Below are 18,567 nucleotides of genomic sequence, written 5' to 3'. Positions count from 1 at the left end.
AGTTAGTGATGGTGTAACTTTTTCATGTAGTACTATCATAATTATCCTGTACACCACCTGAGGGTACATATCAGGAATTTGATGATGATGTATTTCAGTCTTTTAAAGCACTCTTCACTCTATCAATCCACCTACATCTTGGTCTTCCTCTGTGTCTTTTTCCTGGCAACCTAGCAAAGAACACTTGCTTTGCTAATCTTTCCTCTCCCATTCTGTTTAAGTGACCATACCATCTGAGAAAATGGTATGGTCACTTAAACCACTGCTAACACATTTTTGAATGCTAAAACTGTTACCTCTGCTAACACATTCCTGAATACTAATAATGGCAAGTTCTTTTCTAATATCTTCATTTTTAATACGATACTGCCATTGATACCATCTGTTCACTCCACTAATCTTTCTCCAAACTCTCATATCTGTGGTCTCTAATCTTTGATCAAGTATTTTATTTCTAACTCGGTCCTCAGCTCCATAAGTTAAACTTGGTTTGAATGCTGCCTTGTATACAGCTAATTTAATGTTTTGACTAATTTCTTTCTTATTGAGGTGATTTCCTGCCATACTAGCTTTACTAATTCTGTTGTCCATCTTCACTAAAAATTGTGCTTAAATAGCTGAAATGTTTTACTTGTTCTATGGGTTCTCCATTTGGGATGCAGTTGATGTTTTATGGTTTCTGTATATTTTCATTCTAAATTTATTACAATAGTTATTCAATTTAATCAAGGAATCTTGCAGATATGCACTGAATTTATTTATAAGTATAACATCATCTGCATAAAGTAAAGCACTAACGTCCCTGATCACAACTGGTGATTAACACCATCAATTTGGATATCAGATTTAATACCACTTTCTTTCATAATGTGATCCACATAGATAATGAATATGTGAAGGTAATTTGGTGCCCTTGTCACGTACCTTGTGACAAGGGCACCAAAACTGAATCACCCTTGAAGATACCACCCATACAACTGTGGTATCTTCAAGGGCTTTCCTCTTGGTATCTTGTCATATGTCTTTTCCAGATCTGCATTATATTCCCAAGATTTCTCAACTATTTGTCTTAAAGTGAAAATCTGAACCTAACAACCTCTGTTTGGCCTGAATCTAGCTTGTTCTTCACCAAGCTTTCCTTTCACAATTTTTCTTACCTGTTTCTTTGGTATACTTGCATAAATCTTACCAGTAAAGCTCAGTAGGGAAATACCTCTGTAATTCTCATAGTGAGTTTTATTTCTCTCTTTATAGATGGGTACTATGAAGCTTTACTCTAATCATCTGGAATTCGACCCTCTGACCAGGTCTTCTGAATTGTGCAGTGTTGTTATACTTCTTTATCTTCACACTTTGGCTTTCTTACTATTGTTCACACTCTGTAATTTAACAAATTTATTTGATTAATGACTGCACCATTTAAATTATTCTTTGAGTGTAAAATTGTAAGAATCTTAAATGAAGACAAGGTAGATATTATTACCTGTTAACTCCGACCTTGTATTATTAATAAGTTTAAGCCATGACTGACCTTGTATCAGTCTAAACTTATTAATTAGCATATATTGTTTAAACTTATTAATTAGCATATTATAAATACCTTATTCTTCACTTGTCAGATACATGCAGGTTTGTAGTTTTTGGGATTAGTGCATTGACAAATCAGCTTCCTTGTGTTGTTTTAGAAACTAATTTAATTAAGCCAAGAAATCTATTTACAATGCTCAATCTACATATGAGCACAGACAAGGAAATTACAAGTCATAGAAAATTTCATGTGATTATATCTTGAATGTAGTTATCCTATAATTCTGGCATTTTTATCTCTTAAACTATATGTAAATTAGCATAGCTTATTAGCCATTCTTACTCATTAAACTATCAGTTTAATGAGTAAATCTTAATGAGTAATGTGAGCTCATTTCTACATTAACTTAAGTTCGCTATATACAGCAGTTCACTTATTCTTACAATAGAAGCTTATTCAAATATGTCATGATTACATTAGCACAATTGAATATGGAACAAGGAACTATGTGATTTGTCTGGAAGTATTAACATATCCTTCTAAGTACTTACAACAAGTTAAATCTGTACACTTCATTCTTTCAGAACAGTCCTTATTCGATTTCTTTGTTTCTGCAATAATATTCCTTTTTTTCTGGCTGTATGCCTGTTCTTTCTTTCCTGCTGTTTTCTTTGTCTTTATCATTGATATTCTTTCAAACAGCAAACAGCAATCATCAAACAGCCGAGGTCACCACATTGCTTATGAATTTCATTCATAAGCAATGTGGTGACCTCGGCTGTTTGATGATTGCTTTCTCCACTGATATCTCAGTGACGACTTGTGCTGACCTCCTCACACAAGACATTCCAGTGACTGACAGTAGACTTCACACGGAGGTGGGTGAAGGATCTTAAATCAACTTCCTTGCATAGATTGCCCCAGAAGAACTTCAGGGGTTTTCAATATAGCCAGTTTTCTTGATCCTCATTGATGTTGATGACGTCTTAGTAGGCTTGGCACAAGATAATTTTGATGACCGTGGCCCTGGAGGAAAGTGACAGCTGTCCTTTTGACCAGTCCTTGAGACTGTTGATTGTTTGGCTGTGAGCTCAACGTTGAGTATAAGCTGTGCTGCAAATTTGACCTCCAATATGGTGTGTGTGTGTGGGGGGGGTCTTCTGTAGGGGACGAGACTCATGGGATGTTGTTTGGGTCCCAAATACCATACGTTTTGATTTTTGTTTTGTCAGGGTTAGATATGAGCCTCAACATTTTGAACTTCTCTAAGATGTTGGAGAAACATCGGATGGAGTCACTGTCCCTGAGAGTGCCCACCATGTCATCTGCGTAAGCTGTTACTTTGGATTCATTCATGGTGAGAAGTAATGGAATTCCTCTGACAGCATGAGAGTTGTTGATTGCTTGTAGGAATGGCTCAAGAACTAGTGTGCAAAGCAGCAGACTGAGAGGACAACCCTTTGACCCTTTATTGATGTTAATGGAGGTCTGATAAGTGTCTGTTGTAGCCTCCTCTAATGATGGAAAGAAGGCCACTGCTGACCCCAACTTTCTGAAGGATGTTGAACAGATGGATGCTGTTAAACGCTCAGTTCAGATCGATGGACAGCAATACCATTGAATACTTCTTGATGTTAACCAGACATAACAGTTCTTTAACTAGGATGAGATTAAACTCTATTGATTAGCCAGGAACACCATACACCTCTGTGCTGTTGATGTACCTCATTCCCCACCTTCAGTCTGTTGTTCAGAACACGAGCAAGGATCTTGTAATCTGTGTTTGACAGACTGATGAGTCTCCAATTTTTGATGTGAATTGGATCTCTTTTAGCTTTAGAGATGAAAATGGTGTGGTGTTCCACAAACTCTTGGGCACGTTTCTTGGATCAAGAAAGGTATTAAAGAGTGCCACGAGAATGGAGAGGATGAAATCCTAGACCTCACGATAAAATTCTGTCCCTAGTTCATCTGGTCCAGGCGCTTGCTTGGTTCAGCATTGCTTGAAGGCTGATGTTACTTCAGCCACTGCTATCGGTCAATTCAAACCTGGATGTGCACAGGGAAAGAGTCAATGTTCCAAGGAGAAATCCTAGGGGGTTCTGTTATCTTGGTAGAGTAGAGTGTAGTATCTCCAGAAGACTGTCAGGAATGTCAGTTGCCTCATGGTGTTTGTACACTTGCTTTCAGTGACGGTTTGTTCCTGTCAAAAATTGACATAGTGCCTATTGTAAAATGTGCCCAATTGCCTATCTTCCAAGTCCAGGTGAAGTCTGATCTTAAAGTTCTTTTCCTCCGCCTGTTTCTGTTTCTCCATGTCAATGTCAAGATTAATGTTACGAATGGTGTTTCCACATGGAAAGCCTTGGCATTGGCTGGCCACGAACCAGCTTCTTTCCTTTTAGAGTTCACAGAGTCAGGATCTGTGAAGGAAGGCATGTTCTTGGTCCCATTTGATCATATTTTCTTTGATGGTAGTTTTTAGTTGTGCCCACCTGTCCCAGTCCCAGCCAGTACTGCTCCAGGTGGAGCACAGTTGGCCGAGAACAGGCATGGGAAATCTGGTGGTAACTTCCAGGCGCCCAGACTAGCTTTTACTCTTCTAAGTGCTGGTAGGTGAGCATAACCATTTTGTGGTTCGAGATGTTAGTATTGATGTCAGCGTGCCTTATGATCTTGACTCTGGAGACAAGGGATGGTGATAGGTAAAAGTAGTCGAGCCTTGTGCTGATTCCTTGGCTTGTCACAGTAGGAGCTGTGAGCTCTTCAGACATGTGTTAGCTGGAGATTTCTTAGGTGGATTTCCAATTCTTTGTAGCCAACAGTACCAGTGTTGGGATTTCCCCCTACTTTATCCCAGGCTGGATCTGCCAAGTAGTTAAAATTTCCCATCAGGATGACATGACGGGTGCCATAGATGTAGGTGTCAAGCGACTGGAAGAATCTTGATCTTGTTGGTTCTACTGGGGCATAGATGTTGATGAACCTGGTGGTGCAGCCCTGGTACTTACAGTCGATAGTGAGCATTCTCTTTTCTGCAGCCTTCTGAATGTTATGGAAGGCTCCAAGGAGGGGGGGTGGGTGGAAGGAAATAGTATAATTACCCCAACTCCGGTGCTGTTTCTGTTGCTGAAGCTCCAAAATGACGTGATGGGTACTTTTGGCTTAGTTCCTGCATATCTCTGTAATGGAAGAAGTGTGTTTCCTGCAGGAGCAAGAGCCAAATGTTAAAAGCTAGCATTAGTTTCTACACCAAAGCTCTCTGATGTTAATAGAGGCAACACAGAAGGAAGGGGTGATGGCATTATGATTTAAGATATTATGCCCGGGTAGGGTCTTTGCTTCTCAGTTGTTTTACTTATTTAATTAAGGAATATCCGTAAGGGGAGGCAGAATATACAGTCCCCTGCAAACTGGCTTCGAATACTAGCTTGATAGAATTTCAAACTCACGTTGACTGTTTTTGATCTTGAAGCTAGTAATTCTGTTGTCTGATGTTTTGCCATCATAGCAATTAAATTGTGAGCCAGTATACTTCTTGATCTTAGCATTGATACTTTCTTTTCTCCGAGGAGGGGGGGGGGTTCACCTCCATTTCAGATTCAGATGTTTCTCTGATTTTTCTTGTGTGGCTTCAATGTTTTTTCCCTTTCTTGGGAGAGGTTTCCTCCCTCCTTTTTTTTTTTTTGGGTGGTTCTATTGGGGGTGGTGACTGTATTTCCCCCCTCCTCAAGTTTCATTTCTTATGCAGGGTACCCCCCCCCCCCTTGCTGACTGCTGCAGGGAGGATCTCGGGATCTTCAGAAACAGATGAAGTCTCCTCTGGTGTTGTTGAGGATTTGGCCACTGGGGGAATGCTGCCCTTGTTGTTTTCATCTGTTACTACAGCTGTTTGTTCCTCTTCCATAGCTGATGGTAATGTGGAAATGGCTAAAGGAGGAACAGTTGATTCAGCAGATGGTTATGCCAAAGAGGGCTTTTTAATTTCGCCCAAGACAGTTTGTACAAAAGTTTTCTCCGCACTGATTTTTTTAGAAAGTTCCAGAATTCACCGGCATCTCCAGCAGGCTGCAGGTTCGGTGGTTCAATTGTTGCCCCTGCCTGCTCTGCAAGTGTGTACTGGCTGGAGATGTACCTGATTTCACGCAGTTGAAGCACTTGGTTGGGGGGGGGGGGTAGTCACTCCCCAGATGTTCAGTTGAGCTGCATGACAAATACTGTCCTTATATTCTGGAGTAGTTTACCATTACCCGGAATGTTCCGATGTTGACAAAGTTGGGTGCTGGCTGATACATGTCCATGGTGAATGCGACTTCACCAGAGGTACCATGCGGGATCTTCCTTGGAGATGCTCTTTTTTGATGATACTCACCTTATCCCATTTACTAAAAGTTTGCATGAGTACATCATCTCCAGCCTCAAGATATTCCATGGGGAAGTGCTTAATTTTGAGTTGTCATACTTGGGAGTCTACCATTGTTCGTGTTATGTGTTTCACCTGGATGAAGAAACCTCTAGAAGTTTATCTCTCAAAACTATGTTTTTAACTACTACTAGAAATCTTCCACCACCATAGGGGGTGAAGGAGTAGATGTATTTGGCTCCTATTAGCTCCTTGAGAATCTTTTTGAGGACTCTAGCCTCCTCCAATCCTGGTATCTCAACTCTTATGGTCCTGGTCCTTGGTGGGATGGGGATCATCTTACTCATTTCTTTATCTTTGCATTTCTAAAAAAAGAAAAAAGAATTAAGAGTTGTGTGACTCTTGTAGAATCCTGTAGTGCAGGACACACTACCAGCAGTATTAGTAGTTAGTATTAAAAAAAAGGAATAGACATGGTTAGTATTTTTAGCAACAAAATAACACTAAATGAAGCACCAGAGTGGTCGTGTGCGTGCGTGCGTGCTCGCACGCGCACACACATACAGACACACACACAAAAAAAAAAAAATACTGAGGTTATAAATCCTGTAAGTTTCAATCAAACACCATCTCAATACGACCTCACAAGGCAATGATCCCAGAGAAGAAAAGGAGCAAAAAGCCCCAAAATGCTCTCTTTCCTGACATGAGAGTTTTTATATCAAGTTTTACATGTAGTATGCATGTGTCTCTCTCTTGAGATTCTCATCTTAGAGCCATGTTAACATCGGGATATGCTGATGTCGCAACTCATGTGACACCAATTTGATTAACACAAAGTTTCGTAACAAAGTTATTATATACCAAAGAATTTAGTAATTTTACAAATACTGATAATTCTTTATATATTTTTTTCTACAGACGAAACTTGTAAAAACAAAAACATGATAGAACTTTAATCATGCGAGATTTTACAGTGTGTGTTAATATAAAACTTTTATATCGCCATATTTGAGCATTTCTGGTGAAATTTCATCTACTACAGCTGCCTTTCCACATTTCAGCTTTTTGATGGCTTTTTCTACTTCAAGTATGGATATGTATTCCTGATTGCATTTCTTTTGGGAGTTTTCTACCACTGTGCTGATGCTGCTTGTTTCATTTAGCAATCTTTCAACATAATTATTCCAGACATCAGGACTATCTTAATTTTCAGTTTTCATGTCACCTTTATTATCTCTGATTCCTTTACAGTGCTATTTCCTCCATTTCTAAGCTTTTTCAATAACTTCCAGAATATTTTGCCACCCTTCTGATATTTATTTTCTATGTTCTTACCGAAGCCCTCCCATGAATTTTGTTTAGATACTTTTAAACAGTGTTTTGCTTTCTTACATTTTTCTCTGTATTCTCTAAGAGCACAAGCTAACTTACTTGACAGGAACTTTTGATATGCTTTCTTCTTTTCTTTGACTGCCTCTTTAACTTCTTGATCAAGTCCAGGATGGAGTTTTGATTTTTATATCCTTACAGATAACCTTACCACATGCCTCTCTGGTTGAATCAATCAGTGTGTTCTTCAGGGTTTGCCAATGAATATCCAAGGGTTTGGTTCTTGTTTTCAAACTCTTTAAATTTTTTTTTCTTGAATGATGTTTGTATATTTGGGTCTGTGTGTTGAGGCTTAAGTGCTGTGAAGAATTCATGTTGGAGGTTTAATGGAATATTATCAGCACTGAGAAAGGATTAAAACTAATTTTAATACTTCCAATATTTCGTCTCTGTCACAGAGACATCTTCAGGGATTACAAAAAAATTTTTGTAATAACACACACACACACAAATATAATACAATAGTGAGTGAAACTAAAGTCCTATCTAGGTGGTGCATCCTCTTTGGGCATTTGCAGGTGGCCTAGGATGTAAAGAGGGATCTCTGATAATTAATGTTTCCCAAATTTTGGGAAGACTTGAATGACTTATATTCTTCTAACCGGATGGTTGCTGATCTGCCTGTCTGTCCGAAGTAAGCTGGTTTACAGGCACAAGGTACTCTATATACTACGGGCACTGAGAGAGGAGGGAGCTGGTCTTTGGTGGAACAGATAAGGGTAGAGTTTATGGTGGGGCTTAAAAGCTGTATGGAGGTTATACTTTTTTAATGATCTGGCTATTTTTTCTGATGTACCACGGATGTAAGGTATGGTGATGGCATTTCTGAAGTCCTTCTGAAGAGATGGTTGGGGAATGGGGAAGGACTTGATTATTTTTTTAATTCTGTAGTCACTGTAGCCATTGGAAAGGAAGGTGTCGTGTATGTGTTTGAGTAAGGGCAGATTCACTGGAACAAAGATTGTGGGCTCTATTGGTAAGAGTTTTAATAATGCCATATTGCTGAGAGGGGTGGTGGTGGGAGAGTTTATGAATGTATCTGCCTGTATGAGTAGGTTTTCTATATACAGAGAAAGAAAGGTTGCCATTAGGAAGGCATGTTACTTAGGTGTCTAGGAAGGGTAAACTATTGGTATTTTCCTTTACCATCATAAACCGGATTCTTGGATGTAGACTATTGAGGTGACTGAGGAAGGAATCTAATGTGTCTGGGCCATGAGGCCAAATAGAGAACACATCATCTACATATTTTAGCCAGATAGAAGGTTTTAGAGGGGAAGAGTCTATGGCTATAGCTCATTTTTCAAAGTTTTCCATCTAAAAATTGGCAAGAGGGGGGGGGGACCCATGGCAGTCCCCTCTATCTGTTTGTAGAATTTGTTCTTCCAAGAAAAATAACCAGAGTTGATGGCATAGGAAAAGAGCTCTAAGATATCAAAAGGAAAAACATTTCTTAAGAGTGTTAAGGTGTCAATTAGGAGAATATTGGTAAACAATGAGATGTCAAAGCTGACCAATATGTCTCTATTATTAAAAGTAAGATTTTCAATTAAGTTTTTAAAGTGGTAGAGTTTTTTACATGAGATGTGGTAAGACCAGTGAGGGGGGGGAGGGGTCAAAGAGTTAGCTAGCTGCTTTGACAGTTTGTAGCAAGGTGCATTGGTGGCATCTACTATAGGTTTTAGGGAAGAATTAGGTTTGTGGATTTTAGGTAAATCATATATACGAGGGGGGGGATGAGAACTGAATGGTTTGAGTTTTTTTGTAATGTCAGGAGGACACTTTTTTAATTTTTTAACTTGAGTTTTTGTGGGATCATGTTCAAGTGGCATGTAGGTAGTGCGATGTAGGTAGTATTATCATGGAGAATAATATCCATTTTCCGATTATATTCTGAGTTTAGTTTCACTCATTATTGTATTATTTCCAAAATGTATTATTGTATTATATTTGTGTGTGTGTTGTTACAGAAAGTTTTTTGTAATCCCTGAAGATGTCTCTGTGATAGAGATGAAATATTGGAAGTATTAAAATTAGTTTTTAATTCTTTCTCAGTGCTGATAATATTCCATTAAACCTCCAACATGTATATTTGGGTCTATAGTTCACCTCTGAAAGCTGCTCAACTTTGATTTGTTTTTAAACTTTCTTGCACACTCTTCTTTTCAATATGAAATTCAATTTTGTCTTCTCAAACCTAAATAGTGATCACTTCCTATTTCAAATCCTCTTTATACTCTCATGTCCTGAACCAGTGGGAAAACATCACTATTAACTCAGTGAAAAGTCGCATTGACTATGTTAGTCAATGCGATAATGAATTTTGTCATATAAGAATGCTCTTGTTGTTCTTTTTATTTATATACATTTTTTCCACATTTAATCCTGATTTTTTTTTTTTAATTCAAGATATATTTTTCTATTTAAATTGCTAAACCTATTTTATTTTATTTAATGGTCAAGAGGGTGATAATGAGGATTTAGAACCTGAATCAAAACGAGCCAGGATAGAATTTCAATTAGGAGAATTAGAGGAAGGTGCAGGCAACTTGGTCATAACACAGCACACTTCACACCAAGTAAGTTATGTTACTACAGTCTGTATTTGGCTTTCTTTCTTTTTTTGGTAAAATAAAATGTGAAAAATTCATATTTTTGCATGTAGCATGCAAAGAGAAATCATCATGTTTTATAATAAAATAACAAAAAATTCTAGTATAAAGAATTATTACTATCAACTTTCCATCAGGAGGCATAAGTCCTTCTAGGATGGGGATGATATGAATGATATGATATTATTCAGGGACCTTCACAATTTTTTAGCCAATGGCTAAAAAGGTGTTGTGAAGGACCCTGAGCTTTGAGTGTTTTCAGGATGCCATACTGTTGGAATGAGTAGTGGTGTGATTGCCATATAATTCCAATAAAATAAGTTTCCGTATAAAATATAAAGTGCTGCATGCATGCCAATCTCTTTCTACAACCAACACACTGGATTATAGCAGAACTCTTTCCATCCCTTATATTAAATATGTATCAGAAAAGATAGCTAAAGTTCTCTGCACGTATGATCTCCATGCCACTTTCAAACCACCCATTCAGCTAATGCTACCTTAATGTGGTATGATTGCCACATAATTCATATAACATATAAAGTACTGCATACATGCCCTATCCCCTCCTACAACCAACACACTGGATTACAGCAAAACTTTTTCTGTCCGTTATATTAAAGGTGCATCAGAAAAGATGGCTAAGGTTCTCTGCACATATGATCTCCATGCCACTTTCAAACCATTCATTCAGCTAATGCCACCTTCATTTATTCTCCTAAAGACCAACCTTACATACTCCAAGATGTGCAATAATTTCTTGGCATCTTTTGTTTAGAGTATAAGCAGGTGAAAAAACTTTCAACAAATATTCTGGTTATGATTGCTTCATTGTCCAAGTCAGTATTGCTGATATTAAAATTTTTTATTCTTAATATTTTTTCTTAACTCATTAAAGCAATACCCTAATGTTACTGTAGAGTATGTAGGTTTCTCTACTATAACACATTACTGCTTTAATCATTATCACCTCCATGGTTATTAAATGCTACACTCTCTCCCTTCTAATATAGGAATTCAGTGAGTCACAGGTGTTATTCATGTTCTTGCTTATGAGCATTGATGCTACTTTCTTTTTCTTAGTCACTCTCTTCTGAAAATATGTTTCCCATTATGTACTTTATTTAACCAGAGGATGGAAATAAGATATCCAAGTACTGTTTCTCTGAGTGAAAATAGTTTAGTTGCTGTGTGATCATTTTGCAAGAAGGCTCCATCCAAGTTGTGATATTGCACTGCCAGATGTGACATTGTTTGATGGGAGAATGGAAGTTGATGCATTGGCGATGCTTAACGTTTCGCAGAATCAATCTGTGAACATAGCATGGAATTAGATGGCATATCAGCTTATGCATTATGATAAAGTGCAAGGAAATTAGCACTTCCTCTGACCAAGCTGTTTAATTTTAGCCTTGTTCTGGGAAAGTACCAACAGAGTGGAAAGAGGAGGTGGGGGGTGAGGAATAGTTTCACTGCATAAAGGAAGCTCCAAGACAGAAGCAGAAAATTATAGGCCAATCAGTATCTCAGGAGCAGTGATTAAGATATTGGAGAAGCTGGTAAAAGACAGAAGGAAGGCAGACTGCAGTATAATACTTTATAAGGGCAACATTGTTTTTTGAAGGGTAGGTCTTGCCTTAGTATATAATTGCTTACTTTTTATAATAAAGTGACAGTGAAGTTTGATAAGGGAAATGTCTACTCAGCGATACGGCTGGTCTTTGCAAAATACATTGGAACAAATGGGGAGCAGCATGAAGCTGGTGATTTGGATTAGAGATTGGCTGATAGACAGATATCAAAGAATGGTTTATGAAGTATTTGAGTGTCCAAGAGAAGGCAGGTGATTAGTTTGTACCACAGGACTCAGTACTTACTCTTTGTTTAATTTGTATATTGGTAATGTAGGGACTGATTAGTAACAGTTAATGAAGATGATGTAGAGCTCCTGCAGGATTACTTCAACAGATTGGCGGTATGGGCAAAGGTAAATGACTACAGTTTAACTAGGCCAATTGTAGCGTGATGATACTGTACTGATGGTATCGAACTGCAAGAAATCGATGATGGTCAGGGAGTTCAGGGTTTCAAAGTTTAAAGGACATATTTTATGGGAATTGTGTAGCAATCATACCACCTATCTGAAAAGTATGTGATATATCTTCTAAACTTTCCCTGTCCAGGCCAAAACAGCACATTGGATTATGTGGTTGTTGTAGATGTTGGGATAAGTAAGTTATTGTTCTCCTTTATAATAATAATAATAAGGCTACATTAGGACTACTTTGTGCAGATCTAGTCACCTAGAATCCATGAGGATGAAAAAGTGGTGAAGAGGATCTAGAGGTGAATAACAAAGATTGTGGCAGATCTATGGAGTGCTCCCTGTGAGAACAGATCTGTGGACTTCCAAAACCAGCTAATAAGGAAGAAAAAAAAGGGGGAGGGACAAGAAAATGAAAGAAGGAGATAAGAATTAAAGGATTTTATAGGATTGACAATGAAGACTTATTTTCAGCACATGGTAGGAAGGGAGATCAGCCCTGGAAATTGTATAAAAGTGTGGTTAGGACTAGATTTTTTTTTTTTCTCAGAGGGTGGTGCCAGAAGTGGTTGGGAATGCTTCATCAGTTAATGAGTTAAAGGAGAGGTATTGTTTAAATAATGGTTAGTATGTAAAAATGGATCTCCTGTGATGAGTCTTCTGACTCCATGGAGATACCTCTATAATAATAATAATATTAATAGGCAATGCAGAAAAAAAGGAATGGGAAGATTATCAAAAAACTCAGCAGACCTAATCTTCAAACAGCAGCTACATTACTGAGCAAAAACGGCTAGCCAGAAATTTCAAAAATGGGATTTAGAGCTCTCCATAAATTACATCACAAAGACATCTAAAATAAAAAACTTACTAGCTTTACAGTAACATCCATAATTTACTAGACGGATCTGACTAGTAAAGGTTCTGGTACTCATTATTTTTGAGCAGGAAAAATTGAAAATTAAAACAATATGAAAGAAAACTAAAAAAAAAAAAAATATTAATTGATATTTTTACTTATATTTTGCTAACAGAACTTATAACCTTTCAACTTCTTCAGTCACTCTCTTCTCACTTCAGTTTTTCTAATTAGATACTCTTTGACTCTTTTCATCTCTCTCTCTCTCTAAGGTGTCATTTCCATATATATTCAATCTGACATATTATGCCAGTGTGTGTAACTTAGAACTAATCTTTTTGATTTTCTCCAACTATAAATCTCATTGCCTCATTCTTTAATTTTTTTGTTATCTCTGATACTCTCCTAATGTCATCAACAATTCTGAATTTTTGATTTCCTTCTTGCAACAAACAACATTTACATTATACTAGAAAGATCATTGGTAAGAAAGAAATTAACGGTGTGTAATTCAAAAAGGAAATCCAATTGGAATTGTAAACAATAAAATTTCTGAGGAAGGTAACTTCACTATTAGAAAAGTTTGACTGGAGAAAATCATATCTGTATGGATTTTCTCCACTTTTTTAATATTTATACAGATTTTCTCAGGCCATCTTTCACAATAGCGATCTTCCTCAGAAAATTTATGTTCACAATTCCTAATGCTCTGATCTGCATCTTGGGCAGAGATGTTGATATTTATTTACCGGTATCTCACAAAAATTCTTGACATGTTTACCAGAATACCATATAATCCTAATGATTTTGCAAACATTCTTGATCTGCTGTTTTTCCTCCAGGCTGTTCATTCACAATCTAGTGTTGATATCCTCTATGAAGTAACACTCACGCAGCCACTCTCATCAGTGTCTTGTCTGGTGTTATAGGAATGCTAAATGAATCTTCGTGATTTCTGCCTTATTTCCTACCTTGATTGGATTATTGTGTTTATTTACTCTTTTAACATTTGCATTGAAACAATTCTTACTGGTAGGAAAACATTCATTCTGCAATCTATTTTAAATTATCAAGCATATTGCAATTGGCTTTCATTGCAATCTTCATCTCTTTTCTGTTTATCATCAACACATCCAAAATGGATTTTGAAAGCAAAAAGCAGAAAATTTGCACCCCATTAAAATGGCAGTCATGCTTTCTGGTTGCTTGCCCAAGTGACTGTAACTTTTGCCCAACTACATTTCCTCCTTCGTTTATTATTATTATTAAATGCTGTGTCAATTAAGGCAGGGAAAAAGAAAAACTGACTTCTTGCTGTTCTAATTCGTGCATTATTGATCTTGGTAACTCTTCATACCATTCCAAACCCAAAATTCAGTTTGTTAGAAATAATTATTATTATGTGACACTTCCAGGAAGTCCAAGTGACTCATCGAGGGAGGGTACTTACTCTACAACTCTCTGTCTCCACCACTCAATTCACCAACTGCAACTACCATCATCATCATCTATACCGACGCCATTTACTGCCCACCACCACTAGTATTTCCACAGACAATCACAAACATCCATGTCCATGTCGGGATTTGAACCTGCAGCCTTTTGGCTGGAGAGCGGATACGCTAACCACTTGGCCAACAATAAATCAAGGCCAGTGATAAATCAAAAGAATTTTGTCCACTCTGGATGCCAAAAAATATTCTTGGTTCTAATTGCATTTCTACAATTCTGCTGAAAGCTTATGATTTAGAGCTGAGTTCTGTTTGTGTTGCTTTTATATATACATATATATATATTTTCCTATTCAACTAGTATTTATCCTCTATCTTGGAAATTATCACATATTCACTATTCTTTATATTTTTCGATGAGGATATCTAGGAAAGGTAATTTTATATGTTCTTCTATTTCCAAAAGTGAATTTTATATTTGGGTGTATTCTGTTAAGATATTCTTTAAAAACAATTAATTCATCTGTCATTCCTGGCCAAATGACAAAAATGCCATCCACATACTGTAGCCATCTCTTAAGTTTCTTTTGATAGTTTTTAGAGCGTTTGTTGCAAAGTTTTCCATGAAGAGGTTGGCTAAAGCTGGGGAGGAGCCCATTGCTAGGCCTTCCTTTTGTTCCCAAAATTTGTCCTGGAATGCGAAAAACGTATTATTCATGCAGTGTTTGTATATTTCTACAACGGCTAGTGGAAAAAGATTTTCAAGAAGAGTCACTGTATCATTTCTCGGTACATTAGTGAAGAGGCTGACTATATCCAAGAAAAAAATGAAGAAGAAAAAAGTTTAACCTTTTCTGTTTACAGAAAATCGACAACTACAGGAAAATTTCTTAATACAGCCTCATACCACCACCCTTCATAAAAAATAAGCATAAATAACAATGTTCCAACAAACATTCAGTAACGAATGTTTTAATTTTTTCAATGTTACAGTTAGAAACATCTAATGGACTATGAATTTAATCTTTGTTAGTTGTGTTTAACTCTTTTTATACACCAGTACCCCTGATGATGCAAGTTATACGACTTACGAAACTTCTCGGGTTTTCATGTATCCTGTTTGTATTTAATAAACATGTGGTCTCAATACCGGAATCTATCTCTCGAATATGGTACACTGTCACAAATTCACAACACCTCTTATCTAGAAGATATCTGCTTCTACAACACTCTCAATTCTGATTTCAAATGAAATGTAGCTCAATGTAGTGCTAATAACCTTGTGAACTATAATGTTAACAAATCTCAATCCTGTACTATTTCTCGACCCCCCCCCCCACATCCTGGCTTACATTTAACCATATTTAAATCTTTGGACAAGACAAGATGTTTCTATTTTTTGGGTTATCTCTAACCTCTAGTCTTTCTCATTGTGAACATATTCCAAGCATTACTTGCTCAGCATCTAAGAAATTAAGTTCTATTTTTCACTTCTTTACCTTGAAACACCAATTCTGTACAAATCACATGTCCCTATTAAATAATCTTCATGTTTGGGATGGTTTATAAGAGTTCCCAAAAATCCATGAATTTGACCATTTCTCTGCACTTTCATGACTAAAGCATCAGTTTTAATTGATTAAGAGACGGATTAGCTTATGTTAATTTTTATTTGTGTTTTTTGACAATTGTTGCTTCTCAGATATAGTTAAATAGAAAATAAAATAGAATAACAATTGAAAAAGGTAGCATGCATTACAGTATGCAGTGTTAAAAGCAAGAGGAGAGAAAGTTCAATCTGTGCCAATGAATTCAGAGAAATGACACTGAAATTGGTATTTGAGAAAAAATAAAAAAAAAACAATCATGAGAAGTATTAAGCAGGATGACATCCCAAAAGCAAGAAAGTTTTAGGCAATTTAAGTTTGGTTGATAAATGAATTTCACAACTTTCTTTATATAATATTTTTAACAGAAAATGGCACTGATGTAACTTTAGTCTTTTCCATTGGATCCTGTGTCTGGTAGAAATAATGACATGATTGGTTTATCTCCCAAATGCTGCTAGCCATTGTGGATTGAATGTATACTGCCCACTGTCATTTTTAACAACTGGCTTGCAAAGTTTTTTTTTTGAAAATGTAACATTTGGCTCACTCAAGTCAACTCCAGCACACCACTGTCTGATTGTGTTATATTTCCAGAGTAAATTTAAGTTTTAGGTTGACAGAATTAATTTTCTGAAGGAAAATATCAATGTCAGATAAAGAAGAGTTTCAATTTCAAAAATGTTGACATATTGAAGCTGTACGAAACTATAAGAAATGGTTCAAGTTCGTTTATGCTAGAACTCTTAGCCTATATAGACATTCAAAAATTCTGAAAGAATTTTAAGACCTATTACTATAGGTCTTACAGGAATTTTCTCCTTCTAAAGTAAGTTATACAAGCAAACTGAATGAATTGCTGTCGGTTCACATTTTCTCTCTCTCTTCTTCTTCCCCTCCCCGACACACTTTAGCAAACTGTCTTTGAAACAGAGAATGTTAAGTATATGCTGTTCTAAATGGTCAATATAGTAGTTTGCTAAAGTGTGTGTGGGGGAGGGGGAGGAAGAGAGAGAAAATGTAAACCAATAGCAGTGCATTCAGTTTGCTTGTATAACTTATTTTAGAAAGAAAAAAATCCTGTAAGACCTATAGTAATAGGTCTTAAAATTCTTTCACAATTTTTGAATGTCTATATAGGCTAAGAGTTCTAGCATAAATGAACTCAAACCATTTCTTATAGTTTCCTCATACCAAGATTGTACTTCATTTGAAAGTTTATTTGCAATTGTGTGGGGCTTTGGAGATGCATCAGCATGTAGAATGATAGAATGGTTTTTATCAAGAATCACTACAACACATCCTTTATTAGATCTCATTACACTATAATGGTAAGTTTAAGAGTTGAGAAAGCCAAAATTTATTTTTTTACATTAAATTGGATTGAGGAGGTATAAATTTAAATAAGGCATGCAGTTTCTATAGTGACTCTTATCTGTCCATCTCTAACAAACTTAAGTGTAATTTCCTCTGTTTTCCTTCTGAAATATCCTTGATATTTCTTTATTCACAGGAGATATTCCATTTCCCCCTCCGAAGGTCACTTTATGGAATAGATTAGTGAATTTCAAAATTAAATGAGCTGTGGGATGTAGCTGTCTGTGGTCTATGAAATTTAATGAAAATATTAACATGGAAACTGACAATCATAGCAGCATAGATAACATTAATTAATGTCCTACAAGGGTGGTCTGAAAAGTTGCCTAACAATGAAAACATGCATTTTAAAAATTATTTATATTTTTCAACATGAACTCCATTAAGACTAATTATATTTATTCCAGCGATGCTCCAGTGCCATTATCCTACCCATGTAGTGGTGCTCAGTAAGATCTGCAATTACCTCTTGATTGAAGAAAACCGCTGACCAGCAAGGAAGAGTTTTAGTTTTGGGAGGAGACAGAGGTCAGAGGGAGCCAAATCTGGGGAATAGAGTGGATGTTCCAACAATTCATAGTTCAGATCCCTTAATTTTCCCATTGCCAAAACACCTTTGTGGACAGGTGCATTGTCCTGATGAAAGATGATTTTTTTCTTCTGCAAACCAAGTCTTTTATTGTTTTACCGTTTTTCAAGATAATTAATAAACAAAATGCCTTTAGCATCCCAAAACATCGATGCCATGACCTTTCCTGCTGATGCAACTGTCTTCTTTGGCACTAAACAACTGGCTTCTGTCCACTGTTTGGATTCAGGTGTGTAATGGTGAATACAAGTCTCATCCATAGTAATAAATTGACACACAAAATCAGTTTTATTCTTGTTAAAATGCTCCAATCACTGTTCAGAGATTTTCATGTGAGTGTGTTTTTGATTTGCTGTGAGCAAGCGCAGCACCTATCTTGTGCAAAGCTTTTGCATATGCAATTCTTCATGCAAAATATATCCTACATGTTCTTTTGAAATGCTTATGGTCTCAGCAATTTCATGCACTTTGACACGCTGGTCATCCAATACCATATCGTGCACTTGATCATTTCTGGTGTTGTTACACTTTTTGGACGTCTTTCACGTAGATCATCTTCAAGGCTAGTACAGCCATGTTTAAACTTGGCAGCCCATTCTTAATTGTTGAAAACGAAGGAGAAGGGTGCCCATACACTTTTATGAACTTCGAATGAATTTCTTTTGGCGTTAAATCTTTTACAAAGAATTTTATAACCGCACAATAATAAATTTTATCCATTTCAAGGGATACAGACAACACTTTT

At 36.6% G+C, this 18,567-nt stretch overlaps 2 protein-coding genes across 3 annotated transcripts in view; one reads left to right on the top strand and one right to left on the bottom strand.

The window, feature by feature from the left end:
* The window catches only part of LOC150098794 (uncharacterized), a 149,527-nt gene that overhangs the window by 114,948 nt on the left and 16,012 nt on the right, over positions 1-18,567 (top strand). For both annotated transcript variants that reach the window (XM_090405509.1, XM_090405508.1), the window contains one exon: positions 9,747-9,862. In XM_090405509.1, coding sequence (XP_090261635.1) covers positions 9,747-9,862 — 116 coding nt within the window. The remainder of the gene's footprint in view (positions 1-9,746; positions 9,863-18,567) is intronic.
* The window catches only part of LOC150098793 (uncharacterized), a 327,468-nt gene continuing 311,259 nt past the window's right edge, over positions 2,359-18,567 (bottom strand). Inside the window, exon 14 of the mRNA XM_090405506.1 lies at positions 2,359-6,256. Within this exon, the coding sequence (XP_090261632.1) occupies positions 6,235-6,256 (22 nt within the window). The 3' untranslated portion in view covers positions 2,359-6,234. The remainder of the gene's footprint in view (positions 6,257-18,567) is intronic.

The sequence above is a fragment of the Typopeltis vanoorti genome, chromosome 15 (assembly GCF_054136105.1).
Source record: "Typopeltis vanoorti isolate ZY-2024b chromosome 15, IOZ_Tvanoo_1.0, whole genome shotgun sequence".
Classification (NCBI taxonomy): Eukaryota; Metazoa; Arthropoda; class Arachnida; order Uropygi; family Thelyphonidae; genus Typopeltis; species Typopeltis vanoorti.
This window is presented reverse-complemented; position numbering and strand designations above follow the sequence as displayed.